At 37.2% G+C, this 18,165-nt stretch overlaps 1 protein-coding gene across 1 annotated transcript in view; it reads left to right on the top strand.

Annotated features, from left to right (window-relative positions):
• The window catches only part of Zfhx4 (zinc finger homeobox 4), a 181,537-nt gene that overhangs the window by 137,848 nt on the left and 25,524 nt on the right, over positions 1–18,165 (top strand). Inside the window, 1 exon segment of the mRNA XM_032898618.1 lies at positions 10,859–10,927. Within this exon segment, the coding sequence (XP_032754509.1) occupies positions 10,859–10,927 (69 nt within the window).

Here is an 18,165-nt window from a genome sequence, read left to right as displayed (position 1 = left end):
TAAAATGTTAGATTAAAAAATAGTAGACATTCTAGTGTTATTTATTTATAACAAAATTTCTGCCTGTATCTTTCATTTCCAAATAGAAATCCAAAGATGCAAATATGAATGCAGCAACCATGCTTTAAAAAAATCTCATTTTTTCCAAGATCCAGGAACCCCTTGCCAACACATACACTCAGACAAGAGGGAAATAAATTGGCTGTTTTTCAGAAACAATTTATTTTCCTACTGCTAACATAGTCCAAAGAAAGCAATGTGCCAAGTCTCATCAATCAGCTTGCTCACTAATGAATGAATGATGGAGTGACTTATTAAATGAATATTTCATGGATATTCCCAAGTGTTGACTCAAAAATTCAGAGCATATTACACTTCTCACTCTTGGCTCCAGTGGGGTCTTTCTGATCTTCTTCCTCATAAGCCATCCTTCCTTTCCCCATCCAGATGCATCTTCCTGCTAGACAAATGCTGTGTGTATAATACTACCTATATGGCAAATAGTCAACCTCTACTAATATGGTGATATGCAGAAATTATCAATTATGAGAAAATCGATTGTTAATGGAAAATTAACACTTTTAATGTTAGAAAAACAAAATTGCTCTGGTTAATCTGAAGTTTTTAATTCATGGATGTTTATAAGTGACAAAATAGAAAAACGTAAGTATCAATGAATTCTATATCTATCTTCATGTTCATCTGTTTAATTGTTAAGTATTTAACAAAGACGATGCATAGATTTTATTTGTTTCCTTGATTACCATGAACTGGTAAAAACAGTCACTTCATTTGATACTTAAAATGACAATGTATGGTATCTCTGAGAGGAAATATCCTGATCTCTATCTTAAAGATGAGAAAAGGAATTTTCCCACTGACAAAAGAAATAACTTTCATTATTCATATGTAAAATGTCTTTATGTTCTTTTTTTAAAGAGTTCAAACTATGTAATTTAGGATATCAGTGCAGAGTCTTGCTATAATTGCTGTTTCCAAAATAGTCAACAAATAATAATAATAATCAGGTTAGTGAATGGGATACTTCATTTATCCTGTGGCTTGAGTGGCAGAAACAAGTAGACCTCTGTGAACGCAAAGCTAGCCTAGTTTATGTAGAAGTTCCAGGTCAGCCAGGTCTACAAAATGCAATCCTTTCTCAAATTATCAAATGATCAAAGGGATAATAGTGACATCATCAAGAAAGGCTGATAGAGACAATGTACATGAACAAATAAAGTATAGCAGGGAGTTGGAATCCAAAAGGCCCTAGCACAAATTTATGTAGATTGTAAATCTGTTTGTTTGTTTATTAACTTGTGTTCTGCAAGCTAGATCAAGGTTACAGGAGGCCCATGGGGCCATGTACTGTTTTCCATTACTTCATTCAGTACCCGTCAACATTTCTTTCCATTTCCAACACTTAGTGTATTTAGGAAACTTTAGTGATTAATTTTGCTGTCTGACAGTTTCATCATGTCAATAATATATCCCAACTATTCTTTCTCTCAACCCTTGATAATCCCTTTCTGTCCTTACCAATCCTCTCCACCAGTTGAATCTCACTCAGTTCCTTACTTTTGCTTTGATTTCATAACCAATATAGTTTAATCAGGGCTGTCTGTGTAACAATTGAATTGGAAATTTGTCCATTGTAGCCTGGCCGGCTCACCAATAAGCACACAGCTGAAGGAAATGATATCTGTCAATGAATTCAGCAATAGTAAATAATTCAGCAGTGAGGGAAGCCCCCTATCTAAGTCTCTCCTCTACCCATATCTGACTGTTGATGATCTATCATTCATTATGCAGACCCATTGCAGGTATCCAGAATTTCTCAGAGTCCATGGTTGCAAATGCTCTACCATGCAAAGATGATATATTGCAGATTCTCCATGTTCTAGCTTTTACATTCTTTCCTTCCCCTCTTCCAAAATGTTCCATGAGTTTTCAAGAAGATGGTAGAAATTATAATTGTCTTGTTTAGAGCTAAACATTTATCCACCACTCATTCCCAACACTTTGTATAGACGAGTTTCTACATTCTCTATTGTTAGCTTGAAGGAGAGATTCCTGTGACTAAGACTTCAAGTAGTGTTTGACTTTTGGTATAAACAAACAGAAGTCAGCTTGACACTTTTTCAATTTAGATAAACAATAACATTCAGTTCCCAGCTGGGACTAGGCTCTGTCTGCCATAGGTTTCTGACCAGACTTATATACCAGACAAGACTCTTAAATGTCAATGAGGTAACTGATTTTGTCAATGTCTAATAGTACGAAAACAGAGAGGCTGGGATTTACATTCAAGTGTCTTTTGTTCTTAGAGCCACAGGCTTTTCTCTTAGCAAAAAATATTCATAGGAGTAGTCAATATTTTCTTAATGAAAGAATTCTTTGCTCAGCACAGGCTTCTTGGAGCCAGGTTGCTGTAGCATATAGAAGTTTTATGTCATTGACCTCTGACATTGGCTTGCTCAGATGTTTAAAGCAAAGAGATTTAATCTGAGCCAGATAAAAAGTGACCATCACTTCAACACTGGAGCTCCATCTTCTGATTCTCCTGAGCAAGAGGGCATGGTGTGACATGTTCCTTATGAGTGGTTATTCTGAGAAAACTACCCAAAAGGCTATTGAATGTGACTGAAATAAAATAACTTCATGTAATGAAGTTACAGAAGACAGAGAACACATTTAAAAGTTCAGCATCAGAGCTCTGGAGAACTTGCTCACCAGTTATGTGTATACTACTGCATAGACCCAGGTTCTACCATCAGCCAAACATTGGGGGGTAGCAATGGCCTATGATTCCAGCTCCAGGGTGATCTGATGCTCCCAACCTCAGTGGCACCTGCACTACCCTCACCTCTCAAAAATAATAAAAATAACTCTACATTTGTATTCATTTGTCAACAGTACAGATTCAGAATCATTGCAGAAACCTTTGAGACTAAATGTCAGAGATACTATCAAAGCTTCTGTGTATAAACCAACGTCTGAGTTGAACAAATGACCCTTCCCTCAGGAAGGGAAGTAGCACCCTTACAAGGCACTTTCAAAGGCATTTCGAGAAATAGTGATATTTTAAACTAAAACAGAAAATAAGAATACAACAAGGTGACCATTGGCTTTTTCTTTAAGTCATTTAGGAAGTCTTTTGATCTAGTATGTAGGTATTGAGAAACCTCAGTGACCAAGAACCAGCAAATCAATGCTTTCAAGCATTAAAGCTTAACAATGAAAAGTCAATGATGAACTTTCAGAATATGTGAAATAAGCCAATCACAAAAATAAATGTTGTCTGAGTCTAATTTATAAGACGTCAAATATAGTGAGATTTGTAGGGACCAAAAGAGAGCTGTTGGTAGTAGTGGAATGGGGGGAAGAAGAAACAAAGTGTCTCTAGCCAAAGAGCATAAAATCTTGTTGAAGCAATCAGGTATGTTCTAGAAACATACTACATAGCATTATATCTAGAGTCTTCTATGCTGTGTTTGAAAATTTGAAAATATAATAGGATAAACCAACTGTAGAATACTTTGGCATATATAAAGCTAACTATAAGTCATAGGAAAAGGGTTCAACAGTACACCTCTTGACATGAATAAAGGCCCTTATTGATTAGATCAAGTTTCAGTTTCGGGACCTGAAATATTTCCTCTGTTGATGAGCAGTCATCAAAGCCAGCAGAGGAGCTGTGGAATGGAAAGTACTTAGTACAACACAGACATTGCAATGAATTCCATAAAGACTGAAATCTAAGTCACCAGGCAACTGTGTGAGAGATGGGGGAGCACAACATGATGCTTAAATTGTGATCATTGCCATTTGATCTAATTGCTAAGCAATCAAGAGGCGAAGCAGACTCTCCCATGGAGAAAGGTATCAGGAACTAGTAAAGTTAAGAAAAAAATTACTCGGTTAGAGCGCTTTGCAATAGAAAACATTAGGAACATATCTGAGTAATTTATTGAAACTAATTGATACCACAGACTTAGTAAATTCGTTTGATGCCCATTACACTGAGGTCAGAGATGACTTAGGAAGTACAAAATAGTGATCATATATTGTGGATGGAGGAAGACTCAGGAGACATTCCCCCTTGTAATAAAAAGCTATTTCTGGGTAAAAGATAACAAAGTAAAGAAGCTTTAGTTTTCCCAAGAAAACAAACAACAGTAAGCCCATTCAGGTAGTTGACACAGCACTATCCAGTACACTTCAGTCTGTTATTGATTGGAGGAAATCATTCAGGAGAATGCTCAATGATAGTTCAACAAGGATGGGGTTACTTAGCTCCTCAGACCCCTGCAGCAGTTGAGAAGAGCACTCTGCATGTGCAGAAGGAACAGCTGGAGAAGACACTCGCAACCATTTTTTCACTGTAAACGTTCTTCATCTGGGTACTTTTGCAATGCCCTAGGAAGCTCTGAGCTCTGTTTTAAAAGGCAAATGACGCTGATAGTAATAAATGTAGAATTTCATGTATCTTCTAAACACTGATCTTGTTATGATGACTTTGCTTTGAAGGAGCTTGGGCTGTCTTTTGGAAGGAAAACAAAATGAGTTATTAAACTTCCTGGCTGAGGTCTCTCCTAGGGGCTGCCTGGGGCACACAGTCCTGGGCAGGAAGGACAAAGCTTTAGAATCAGACGGACTCCTCCAAAACACTCCGTCTGCTTTTCTGTGCCATTGGAAAAAATGACTTAAACTGTCCGAGCTTTGATGTCTCATCTCCTTCCTAAAAGTGGTAATACTTGTGTGGCAGATCCCTGTGAGGATTAAGTAAGGAAATACATAGCATGCCTGCAAACGCCCTAATTTTGAGCAAATGCTAACTTATCTTCTGGGAAGTGGAGATGTGTGAATGTCTTCTCTTGTATTCAGTCTTGAACATAGCCGTGGACAGTGAGTCTCAGGGTCCTTATAGAGGCCAGAAAGCCTCCAAAAGCAAAGTGGGAGGGGAAGAAGTGGCTAGATGGGCTGTGGAGTGAAGCTCGTTTGAAACCTATGCTATTTTAAGATTCTGATTGGAGCAAAGCTTGTTTAAAACCTGTGCTATTTTAAGGTTCTTATTGGTTTCAATAATTAAAAGTGAACTTTTCTTCTTTTCCACAGTAGCAGGAGTTTTGAAGTGTTACTGAAGAGTGCAGAAAGAAAATTCTTTTCTACTATTTTAAAACAAATGTTTTAATGTTTACTTATTTTCTGGCCTATGTCTTCTCTTAGATGCAATGCATTTTGCTAAAAAATAGTGATATACATTACCGTTTAGTATGATAGGAAATTAGTATGTGAGTGAGAGGTGGGAGTTTTGTAGACAAACAGAGATGGTGTGTGCAGTGACGTGTTCTACAGGACTCCAAGGTGTGACTAAATGTAACTAGTGTAAAAATGTAAATACATAATTACATGTACAGATACTTGTATATTCTCTGTGTATATATAATATGCTGTGTTCACTCTTTGTATAACAGTGATATATTATATAACTTACAATGAAGCACAGGAAGAGATTAAAAACAATTAGTGTAGATTCAATCACTCGACGTTAAATTCTTTATTCCCATTTTAAGTAATTAACTTTCACTTTTTGCTTAAATAAAAGTAGATTTTTATTAATAAATGTCCTCTCATTTCAACCTAATGCATGTATAGAATGCATGATAATTACTGTAACCATATCCTCTATTCTTCCCATTGCACTCATGTCTCCATTTTTCTTAAATCCCTTTGCCACGCTCATGCCTTTCTGTTTGGTTTTGGGACCCACTGAGTTAATCAGGTCCATCTATTTGACTGAGGTTTTAGAGGGAGAACCATTATGTCTTCTTTATGCCAAAGTGTCCAGCATCCAGCATCTTCTCGCCATCTTCAGGGGCCATGAATCTTTTGCAGTCACTGCTATTTCCTGAAAAAAAAGAGAGATCTCTGAGTAAGACTGAGGCATTTGCCCTGTCTTCTTGTATTTGCTTTTGCTGTGTTTGGCTGTTGTCTTTTTGAGGCCTGCTCTTTTCCTAAGGGAAAATGAGAGGGAGTGGATCTGGGGAAGAGGGAGGGTGGCAGATGGTTTGAAGGACAGGAGAGAAAACTGTGGATGGAATATATTGTATAAGAGAAGAATCTACTTTCAATAAAAATGAAAGAAAACCATGAGATTTGTATCAATTAGATTTTTAACATTGTCCCAATAAGCAGGGGGAAGTGAATCTTTCAGAAAGTGGTGATTTGAGTGCCCAAAACCTATCAATTTACTCTCTAGAATAAGTATTCTTGATTTAAGAGAAAGAAAAGGTAATGGAGAATCTTATGACGATCAGCGTTGTGGAGGAAATGTCTGTGCGATGTAAGGAGAGAACTTGTGAGAAGTTTCATCTGTTGGAGTCAGTAGACAGGGCCCTCATGGTGAGGCTGAACACTTAAAGTAGTTGCAAAATTGAAGGAAAAGCTATCTTTAGGATATTAAAAGCATCAGTTGGTATAACATTGTGCCTAGAAAACTGTCTCTTAAATGGAAGGGTAAGGTTCCAAACCACAACTTCATCACGGGACAACTGTAAGTGAATGTGAATAAACAGCCGTAGTCAAGACCTGGCATCAAGCAACTTGCTTCAACAAGTGCTTTTGCTGACATTACTCATGTCCATGATCAATACCCTGTTCTAAGAAAAATGTTTCTGAGTGTCCCGCATTGTGTTAATAAAAATAGAATAATTGGATTCCATTTTCAAGTATGCGATCATGACTAAATTGACAAGATAGAACCAGATTTTAGACAGGCTAGTTCAGCAGAATTATTTTTAAGCAGCATTTAAAAGGTCTTATACTAAAAAGCAAACAAATTACTAACTTAATTAAATCATTCTCAAAGTGACAGATCCAGTTAACAGCAGTCGGTTTGTTATTACACAGCAATTATCAAAGTGAAATATTGCAAGATGTTATATATTGTTATTAGATTCTAAACATTTCATTTTACATAGGCAGTAATGCATGCACTAATCAGTTTGTTGATAAGTTAAAATATCCTTCATTAAAATATTTATATCACTTGTATAAAACAGAAAAGCAGCTCTAAAAGTGGCTCTGGGGTACACTGAACCACATTACTTTTGAACATATTTGTAGAGTGACTTACATTGAAGCAGATTCCATGCTGCAGCATTTAATTTGTAATAATTTTTATTTTGATGGTCTACCTGATTCAAGAAAAATAAATAGAACGTAGCACAAACTATTTACTTACATTTTATAATGACAAAGCATGAATGTTTTGTTAAATATTGGAACTTTTAAAAGACCAGTGAACATGGTTTCTCATTCATTTCTACTGAGTTCCTAGACTTTAGTAAGCCTAGGTAAATCTTTATCTTCCAAATATTGTACTACTATAACTGGGTCATTTAAGTATTTTTCAGAATCTAGAAAAGACAGACAAGGTTCTTAGTCCAGACTTTATGAGTTTCTAATATCATGACCTAGGATAAGTTACCAATCTGTTTAATTCCCCATATCCTTATTTATAAAGCGAGGGTTACTAATTTCCTCACAATTTTATTGTATTACATATTTGTTTCCACACACATATCTTACATACTGCTTAGCAGACATATGCACAATAACTATCATTGTTCAGTATTTATTAACCTTTAAGAAGTATCAATCATTATGTAAAATTCATTTGGGTACAACTGATGACTATTTCAAATGAACTTAAATTATAGAGTAAAGTGTGTGTTGGGGTGTGATTCATTGTTCACTTATTGTATTTGTTTTTGCTAGAAAATCATAGTTTTATTCATATCTATATCTATATATCTATACTGATATGTGTCACAGGGACTGTTTTGTGGGCTGGATGTAATTATCAATCAATATCTGGACATTGGGAACTGATTATAACTTCTCCTGGTGAGCCTACTCTGGTTTGAAATGTAGCTTTCTTTGATGCAAGCAGCTTTCATAGGACAATTTGCTATGTCATTCCCTGTCCTTACATGGCACATGTGAGGATAGGAAGGAAATATATACAGATCATACAAAAACTCATCACCATTCTCTGTAGTCAGTGCTAAGTCAGAAGTGTAAGGCAACTGTTTACAGAGAACCTACTTTTGACTTTAAGATAATAGGAAGCTAGAAGTTGAAGAACAAAACAGACATTTCAATCCAAGAGTGCCAAGATGACCAAGATTAAAGCCATTCGGGCAAAAGTAAGAAGGTGAGGCTTCTATGACAGGTTGGATGCTCAATCAAGGCCGTGACCTATTTGGAAATCACTGCAGGATTTACGAGCAAGGACAGAGGATAAATTCTACCTTTCAAGATTAATTTAAGACATACTTATAAAAAATAGTATTTCTGTATATGTTTGGGAGAAGTTTTGTAAATTTACTATGATCGTGCTATTTTAAAATAGGTTACCACTAAAGGACAAATGTTTTGAGACAGCAGAAAAATTAGCAAATAATATTGACTAGGTGTGCATTTATATTTTAAAGGTTCATTATTTGTTGAATTAAAGCATTCAGAATCACCGGAGGTGATACTACCTAGAAATATTAGACAAACATAAGTCACTTTGAAAGACTAAGAGCTGAGGGAAAACCCTTTTAAACAGATTGATCACACTTAGTCTTCTCTAACTTTGAAGACTATATCTCTTTAGTTTTATTTATATTAAGAATTTACCCTTAGTATTATCAATTATTTATATAGTGATGTCTTTGCTTTAAATGAGATGAATTAAGACCTGGAGGAAAAGAATTTATCTGAGATCTCATGCCCAGAAATGGTGGACCCATGAGTTTTTACTTTATATCATTAAATGGCACCTGTTGAAATGTTAGTGAAGCATCAGATTATAAAGAAAGAAGTTTACAGTATATTCGGTGTTGTAGAGGAGAACACTGACTTTAGAAGGAGAAGACAAGTCAGGGAAAAGAGGTACAAGACAAGATACACTGTAAAAGAGAACAGGAGACAGTGGTTCAGAATGGGGAAAGCATAAAATATTGAAGGCACATTCTAATGTCTAGTGGTTTTTGTCTTTTAATTTTTAGAAGCATCTTTCATTTATTATATGCATTGGTGTTTTGCCTGAATGTCTGTGTGTATGAGGGTGTCACATACCCTGGAACTAGACTTACATAGACAGTTAAGTGCTGCCATGAGAGTGTTGGGAATTGAATCTTGGTCCTCTGGAAGACCAGCCAATGCTCTTATCTCCCGAGCCAGCACTTCCTTTTAATTTTTTTTTATTTAAGAGGGTTTTTTTAATGTTTTATTTTCATCATATTGTTTTCCCTTTTATCTCCTCTCAGATGTTTCCTGCCTCCCTACCCACCCAATTCCATATTCCTTCTCTCTCAGTTTCTCAAGAATAAAATAAAAAGCAGAAAATAAATATTAACCAAGCAAATAAAACCAAATAAAAATCAACCCCTAAAAAGAACTGAAATTACATTAAAATCATAGAGTCCATTTGTGTTCACTAACTCCTTCTGAGCATGGTATGTGAGGATGGTTTGAAGTGTGGTTGACATTTTCATAGAATCTCTGCTAGAGAATATTGGTTTTCCCTTTCCTTACAGGTACCAATGTCAAATAGCTTCATGCATTAGGGTGGGTTTGTGCCTACGTTCCCTTCTCCTCACTGGGATGTGTTGGTTTAAACCTATACTCGTGCTGTTTGTGTTCCCATACTCTCTAAGTGTTAGTCCTGTTGTGTCCTCCAGATAATTTCTTTCTACTTGGAATCATCCATGACATCTGGCTCTTACAATCCTTCCTAGTCTTCCACATAGATCCCTGAGCCTTAAGTCAGGGTGGAGGTGTGCTGATGAAGCCATATCGTTAGGGCTAAGCACTCCAAATCTCTCATTCTTTATAGTGATGAGTCTGTCTGTTAATTACCATTTAGTAGAAGAAGCAGTCTCTCTGATGAGGGTTGAGTGATAATCTGATCTATGGGAATAGCGGGTGTCATAAGGCATTATTTTACTGCTCTGTTATCTTGGCAGAATAATTGTAGTAAATTTTCCCTTAGGGCCCATGATCAATGTAGTTTCAGGTGTTTGTCCATTTTAGCATTGTCAGTTATGGGTTCCATCATGGAATAGGCCTTAAATCCAACCTTAAAAGACAGGTTGGTTACTCCTATATCATCTGTGACACTATTGCACTAGTGTATGTGGTAGGTAGGTCATTGTTGTATACGACCCAGGGCTTGTAGCTGCATGATATTTATTATTGCTTTCTCCTCTGATAGCATATGGCTATTTCTCTATGCAAGATAAAAGGGAAGAAGGAAATAATATAAACATAGCTGTTCATGTTTGAGGTTAAGTTAGCAAGCCAGCAGGTTTATGCCATTTCTGCCCTGTAACCAAATGAAAATATAAATTGACTAATGATGGATTCATTCTTCAGTTTGTTCTTAAAGTACGGTGTGTGTGTGTGGGGGGGGGTTCTGTGTTCTCCTACATCAGTTTTCATTTGATGGTCTTTACATTTAGATACTTATTAAGTAAGAGAATTCTCATAATGGATATAAATTGCTATGATTATCATATATAGGTAGCCCCAGTCAAAGAGTAAATATTCAAACATTCCCGCTTTCATGATTTTATATTCTCTTGTATTTACTGTGCCTTACTAATCACCAGGATTTAAATACCAGCCTATTCTTCCCTGGTATAATTTCTACAAGTACTGTTTCCTAAAGTTGAGAGTATGCTAGATCCTCTTATAAGCTCCTCCTATTATTCATCCTATGGTAGCCATACTTGAGGTTATTGTATTATCAGTTCTATCTTTGATATGACATGTTTATCCATTACACTGATGTCTTTTACAGAGACTGCCTCTTTGGGAGCCAGGACTGGTGAGGACGAACTTACAGAGCAGCAGTTGAGGACAGCCTCAGGTAATGATATTTATTCCTCTCAGAAGCAAACCTTGTCATGAATAAAAGGCACATGTCATTTCCATAATTTATGGAACCAGTGCAACACAGAACTGCTTTGATCAGTTCTTCATAAAAGCATGATTAAGCATATTCTATATTTAGAAACATTTAAGTGGATCTAATTTGTTGAACAGTTTCAGGTCCTCAGCAAATCTGAAAGGTGTGCATTTTGGATACCATTGTTACCATTCCACAGCATAAGTAAGGCATTGGGGGGGGCCCTTTCTGTAAAATATTATTTCTGTCCAAGTAAGAACAAAAAATTATTCAGAATCAGATAGCTGTGCTAAAAGATATGAAGTAGATGATCTGTAGAAGAGAGCTTCTTAAAGTAGTCTTCTCATAAGTGGCAATGGCATAGCTGAGGGCACTGTTAGAATGAAACCCCTAAAGTGAATGTTTGGTTTGGATTACCAATCAGAGTGTTCATCCCTGCAGTAGGCTTATTCCCTCCGCCCTAGCAATCTTTAGTCACTAAAGTTCTTTGTTTCATGTGAGCCAAGTGGATAGTCCCCTTTCTGTAATTTGACCAGTTGTGGTTTTTCTATGGTGCTCTCCAAATGAGCAAATACATACAAGAAACACGAAATGGACTCATCACATTCTATTGTCATACTTATGATTGGTATATGTATCAATCAAAATGAAAAACAAAAGAGACTGTGAATTTGAAAGGAAATAAAGCAGGAGATGATAGGCAGGAGGAAAGTGGAGGTTTAGTTGATGTAATTATATTTTAATTGACATATTTACATAGTAAGTTAGGGCATATCAGATGAATCAATTTGTCATATTCAATTTAAAAAGAGTGCCAATATTTGGACGTTACTCCAGACCTCCAAGGGAAAAGCATTAGGCCTGTAGTCCAGGAGAGGATACTGGTTGCTGACAGAATCCCAGAAGTCTTTCATCTGAGCAGCAGGTGAGGTACTTCTTCGGAAGCTGTCGTGAGCTAAGAACTGAATCACTACGATGGGAAGCTATGAGAAAAGTCTGGAAAAATGCATCCCCATGAAGATGGCAAAATCTGGCTCCATTACCAGGAGCTAATTCAGGCTAACAAGGAGGAAAATTGGTGAGTGAGGAAGACAGAAGCATAATACACACCCCAAATAGACATAAACTAATCAGTTGAATCATAGTATGAATGAGTTAGCTTAAGTGACATAGCAAAATTCAAAAGTTCAAGCAATAAATGAGATCTACTTTATTTAGCATTTAGTATTCACTACATGTAATTAGAATTGGAGATTGCTGATAGATAGAATATGGTTGCGACCATACAAAAAATATTTGTGGTAGAAATTCACGGTGTGAAGTCAATCGATGAAGATGGTAGAAAATGGAATGAGGTTGACTAAGCGGAGAGGATGAGTCCACATCTGACACATTAAGTTTGATGCTTATTTTAGAACCTGGGCAAAGTGAGACAATTTAATGCCATGATTCTTCGTGTGTTTACCTAAGGAGACAATACAGACAAAGATGATGGCTGGAGATATTCTAGTATTTAGTTGTTGTACAACAGTGGGTATTCCAATATGGGAGACTGAGGGGAATGTTCAGAGAGGTACATGACAGCCCCAAAAATGAAGTCCATGAGAGCTGTATTTTCAAAAAAAAGTAAATTACCATCTGATGAACAAGAACTGAGCTGTGTTTTCATTCTCACTGAGAGAAGAGTTATACTGTAAATAGACACCAAGCAAGCTTCTATTTTTTTGGTATTTTAAACTAAAGTAAAGGCCATACAAAGACTGAGGATCCATCCCATATGCAGCCACCAAACTCAGGCACTATTGCTGATGCCAAGAAATGCCTGCTGACAGGAGCTTGATATAGCTGTCTCCTGAGAGGCTGTGCGGAAGCCTGACAAATACAGATGCAGATGCTCACAGCCAACCACTGGACTAAGCATGGGGAGCCCAAAGGAGGAGTTAGGAGAAGGACTGAGGGAGCTGAAGAGGTTTGTAACCTCATAGGAAGAACAACAATATCAACTAACTGGACCCCCCCCCCCCAGATCTCCCAGGGACTAAACCACCAACCAAAGAGTACACATGGAGTGACCCATGGCTCCAACTACATATGTAGCAGGGGATGGACTTATCTGGCATTAATGGGAGGAGAGGCCCTTGGTCCTGGGAAGGCTTGATGCCACAGTGTAGGGGAATGCCAGGGTGGTGAAGTGGAAGTGGGTAGGTGGGTGGGGGATCACCCTCATAGAAACAGGGGGAGGGAGGATGGGATAAGGGGGTTGCAGAGGGGAAACCAGGAAAGGGGATAACATTTGAAACGTAAATAAGTAAAATATCCAATAAAAAATAAAATGAATAATATGGTAAGTGGCATAATGTTTTATAACAAAATAAAGGCAATATTTTTATTTAAAAAAGAGAAAAAGATACATAATAAATCTGATTCAGCAGAAAGAAAATAAATAGAAATTGAGAAGGCATTACCAAAGCAGAAATCCCTTTTAAATTTTTTAAGGATAAATGGAAGAACTGTGTAACATCTGAATTTGTCTTTTTCTTCCCTTGATTTTATTTCCTAACTTAGTTTAGTTTCTATTCAGCATTCCGTGTTGCCTGTCACGATCCAAATACTACACCAAATGCTTTAAGCAGATGTGTTTGCTTAAATACTTATGCTTATATAAATATATATTATAGATCTTACTCTCTAATTTCATAAAATAGTTACCTGTTAGTGTAAATAGATACTATACAGATAATTCTGGCATATGTTATTTAACATAGAGAAGCAGAAAGAAAACCACAAATATACCCAGAAACATTGATTTTTAGTTCAAATCTCAGGAACCACATATTGGAGAAGAAAACAATGAATAATGCTAGTGATAATGGAATACTCATTTTTAAATACATAGTTTGTGTAAGAATACCTTTACTTGAGTTTTATATATCAGCACAAAAGAAACCTATGAAGTGATTATCGTTAGCTGATTGTCCCACATGCTGAAACTATTTTCTAAGCTGGACATAAAAGAAAAGGGAGGAGTTATCCCATGAAAAACTTGTACTTGTTCAAAAGAGGACACAAAAGGGGCCTTACAGGATATCAACAGCTATTGGAAATAATGCTACAGGATGCACAAGGGGACACACAGGACAGCAGGGATTGTCACAAACAATATTGTAAGGTTCAACCCAATCCTGAAACATCATGTGAGCTGAACTTACACTTGCCAGCCTTCACTCAAGTCTAGACCTGCTTAAATTAGGAACCTTACATCTGGGCTCAACAATGCCAGGTGGTGCTGATAGCCAGAACTCCGACAAGACAGTTTTCAAGCACTTTATTAAAGATTATTTAAAGAAAGCTGACTCTGGAACATAGATCACGAGGACCTGGTGTTGGAAAGGTATTTTTGCTAGTCACAAAAGATTGAGATTTTTTTCCCCTGTAGGTGATGAAGCTCACTGGAGGTAGATGTTGAGAAGGACAGTTAGATGTAGGTACATCAGGGAGAGAATGAAGGTGAAAGGGAAGAGACTGGACAAGGAGGCCACGGAGGACTTGCAGAGTGAAATCTCACAAATATGTGTCTGAAACAGAGAAGTTCACTATATAAAACTGAAGGTGTTTGAGCTATTATCTGTCCTTCACTTCTTCTTCACATGTTTTCAAAGGGATGTAGCATCTTCTCACTCATGTAGAAGCTAAATTAATTTATTTCATAAAAGAACATAGAGCAGTGATCAATAGGATGAAAAGATAGGTAATTGATTCCTAGATTCAATTAGACAAGAGGAGTAAGTTGTATAGCAGAGCAAAATGTCATATATCAAAGTAGACCATATCCTCTGAATATATACAATTGCTGCGTAGTATTAAAAATGAAGTGTGCAAGGCTTGTTGCAGAAGACCCGGGTTAGGTAGTTAAACCTACATAGCAGCTCAGAACTATCTTTAGCTCTAGTTCCATGGGAATCTAACTTCCTGTGGTGACCTGTACAGACTTTTCATGTACACGCACACACACGCACACACGCACACATACACACACACACACACGGAAATAAATAAAGTGTGTGACTTTTTTTAAACATTATAAACAGGCTTTGGCTGTGCCAATTGCTATAAAAACAAGTGCAAGTGAATTGATTGGAATGTAATTCCAATCAATATAATTTGAATATATGCTTTAAGATGCACATTATAAATTACATGATCAAATGATAGTCATTTTCCATTTTTTATAATTCATCTGAAATTATTTTAAGGTGAACACTCAAAACCTTTTAAATCTGTTTGATGTGCGTGTGTGAAACAGCCTATGACTACCTTTTGAGGTATACTTAAAATGCCGAGCAAAGTTAGGTGCGCCATGCTTGTGCAGTACTTCTATAATAGCAGACTACAGCATTTCATTCTCTTCTTTCTAGTCTCCTGAAACATTTAAAAATAAATATTTTTCCTGATAATTGGGAAGACCTAGAGGAATCTGAATCAAATTTAAGTTGCAGTAGTATGTACTATGATGTTTAACATGTAGACAAATATTTTACTTGTCGTCCTGTTTGTTGTTGAAGGAGATCGAAAGCGCATGTGCTGTCAACACAATGGTATTGTGGAAAGCTGTTGTGTTCTTTATTACCACTGCATGTAGTGCAGTGGGGTCTCAAAAAACTGCTTTAGTATGTTTGTGTTTAGAATTTCACTTAGAACATGTATTCTCCTCAGTTCTGTGGTGCTTTCCTAATACATTAACATGTTGCGTCTAATTTCCTTAGAAGGCATTTTATATTTTATGACACTTTATAGTTGAGAAAATTTGACATCTAAACTAGAATATAGCCACTCCTCCTCACCCAAAATTCTAGCCTAAAGGTTTGCTAGAGAAAGTGGTTTCTCCACATTACTTTTGACTCTAAAGCCTAATTATATAATGAATGTCAAATTTCTTTCTAAAACTCTCTTTGAGTATGAAAGTGACCTTTTATTCTGGCTTATATGGAATTTTATGGTGTGGAGAAATTACCTTGTGATTATTTTTTGCCTGATTAAAAATTTGCAAAGTTCTTATGGTTCCAAAGAGCCTACCTGTAATAAACAGCTTTTGCCTTCAAAACCACAAAACGGGTCTGAATTGCTTGGGCATTAGAGCTAATTGCCTGCCTACTTCAAAGGAAGGCTGCAAAGAGAGGAGGGGGGAACTTCACAGAAGCAGGGGCATGGCCGGCAAATCTGCCACTCAGAGGTGCAGCTTGGAGAAGCCAGGCAGAGTTCCTGCCTTCGAACTGCTGTTTGCCATTAAGTTGATGGGGAGCGTCTATCCCACCATCTTTCCTTGCTGAGGACACAGAGTCTTTGTTCACATTCAGATTTCTCAAACTGTTGCCGGGGTCAGGCTGAGGTCAGACAACACAGTGATGTATAGAAGAACATGTCTGGGAATTTCTCTCACACTTGAAACACATACCAGAAAATGAAGAAGAGGACCTTGCAAAAATCTGTCTGATGAGACCCAGATTATACTGTTGCCTGCTTTTTAGTGCCTTCATAATTTTCTTTCTTTTCCTGACACACAATGTTTTATTAATGGGAGTAGCGATAGCCCTTACAATTTTGTGTCCCCTGGAGATAAGGCCTCTCAGTAGCACTCCGACACTTCATTTTCTAGCCCTAGGGGCAAGGTCTAGTAAATCTATTCAAAGCCATCTTGCGGCCTTCCTTAGGATGAGTTGAGAAGTAGTCGTCAGGAGGCTGCACTGGATATCATGTCCAGTGTGCACTTGGACTTGGCAGGAACACAGCCTGATCTGGTCCTGATCTCAGCCTTTTTGTTCTTGAAACCCTCTTAGCCATGGTGCCTGCAGCCTAGCCTGCTGTTGTGAAGAGAAACATATGAGAGAAGTATTTGTCTGATCACAGATTATCTTCCATAGGTAAACGCAATACAGAGCTACAAAACACCAAGAGTTCTTCTTAAAGTGAAATTTCCATGCATCTCTGCACAAAGGGGCACCTTCCCACCAAGGCTCTCCCCCTCTGTGGAGTGCAAAGTGTAAAACTGGAATAAATGCATGCAGATTATAGTATCTTGCAGGACCCTCAATTTAATCCAACTCTTATTTTGAATGTATTAGATGTCCTGTTTCTCCTTTTTGCTTACACAGTTGCAGAGCATGGCTGAAAACTGAACCACTAAATAGGGACTTTTTTTTTTTGTGCTCAGCTGCTACATATGATAGTGGATATTTCATTCTGCTGCCAGAATGTTATTAATAAAACATGGGGTGTGAAGAAGGCCACGTTTTCCTCTTTCAATCACTATAGCATTTGCAATGAAAATTTTATTCAGTGTGTAATTTTCAGTGAATGCTTGACACTTGAAATGTCCATAGCAGCATTTTATGTGGTTATTGAAGGGTTAATTGTATCATGTTCTCGGCATAAAAGCTCTGCTTATCAAAAGCAAATAGAAGAGTATGCAAATGTGTTCTGATGACCTTTTGCCTTTCCAGGGTTAATTTATATGGTCATTAAAGATTTTATGAAATTGTTCAGCCTGGTGCTCCAAATCCCATTTTACCTTCTCCTAATTTATGTAATTCCTACCTGAACTGGGGAATATGCCTTTTATTTTTGTGCTGCAATGAAAACAGCATGGTGTGCTGTGGGGAGTTGGGAGCCTGGTTATCTGGCATTACTCAGATTGCTAAAAATTCATTAAAATGTGACATCATCACACTGGGAGACAAATGATCACAGGATAAAAGAGAACAGTGGGCCTTTCACGGATTAGTGCTGCACAGCCCCAGCATAGAGGCTAACTGCGTAAACAGATTAATCCACCAGCAGTGGCATGGCTGAGATTTACAGAATAATTAAGTAGGTTTGAGTTAGTATGAGGATTTCCATGTAATCTAGCCGGTGTGATCCTGTGAATGAGGTGTGGGATGGTACAGTTGTCTTACAAGTGCCTCGTTATATCAAAGCCCTCCGTAGCTTTCCTTTGCAAACAAATCTCCAGTGGAACTGAATTCTAGAATCTTATCTAACAGAATCTTAAGGAATACATCTAAAATCTAAAGTCTTAGTGCAGGAAAAATGCCTGTCCTTCATTTAAACCATTGTTCCAATATTATCTCACAGAATATTTCTTCTGTGTCTGGTTTGCTCTAATGCCCTGACTTCAGGTCTGTGGAACAAGATGATGTTGCTGA

Source organism: Rattus rattus, chromosome 3 (genome assembly GCF_011064425.1).
Source record: "Rattus rattus isolate New Zealand chromosome 3, Rrattus_CSIRO_v1, whole genome shotgun sequence".
NCBI classification, from domain to species: Eukaryota; Metazoa; Chordata; class Mammalia; order Rodentia; family Muridae; genus Rattus; species Rattus rattus.
This window is presented reverse-complemented; position numbering and strand designations above follow the sequence as displayed.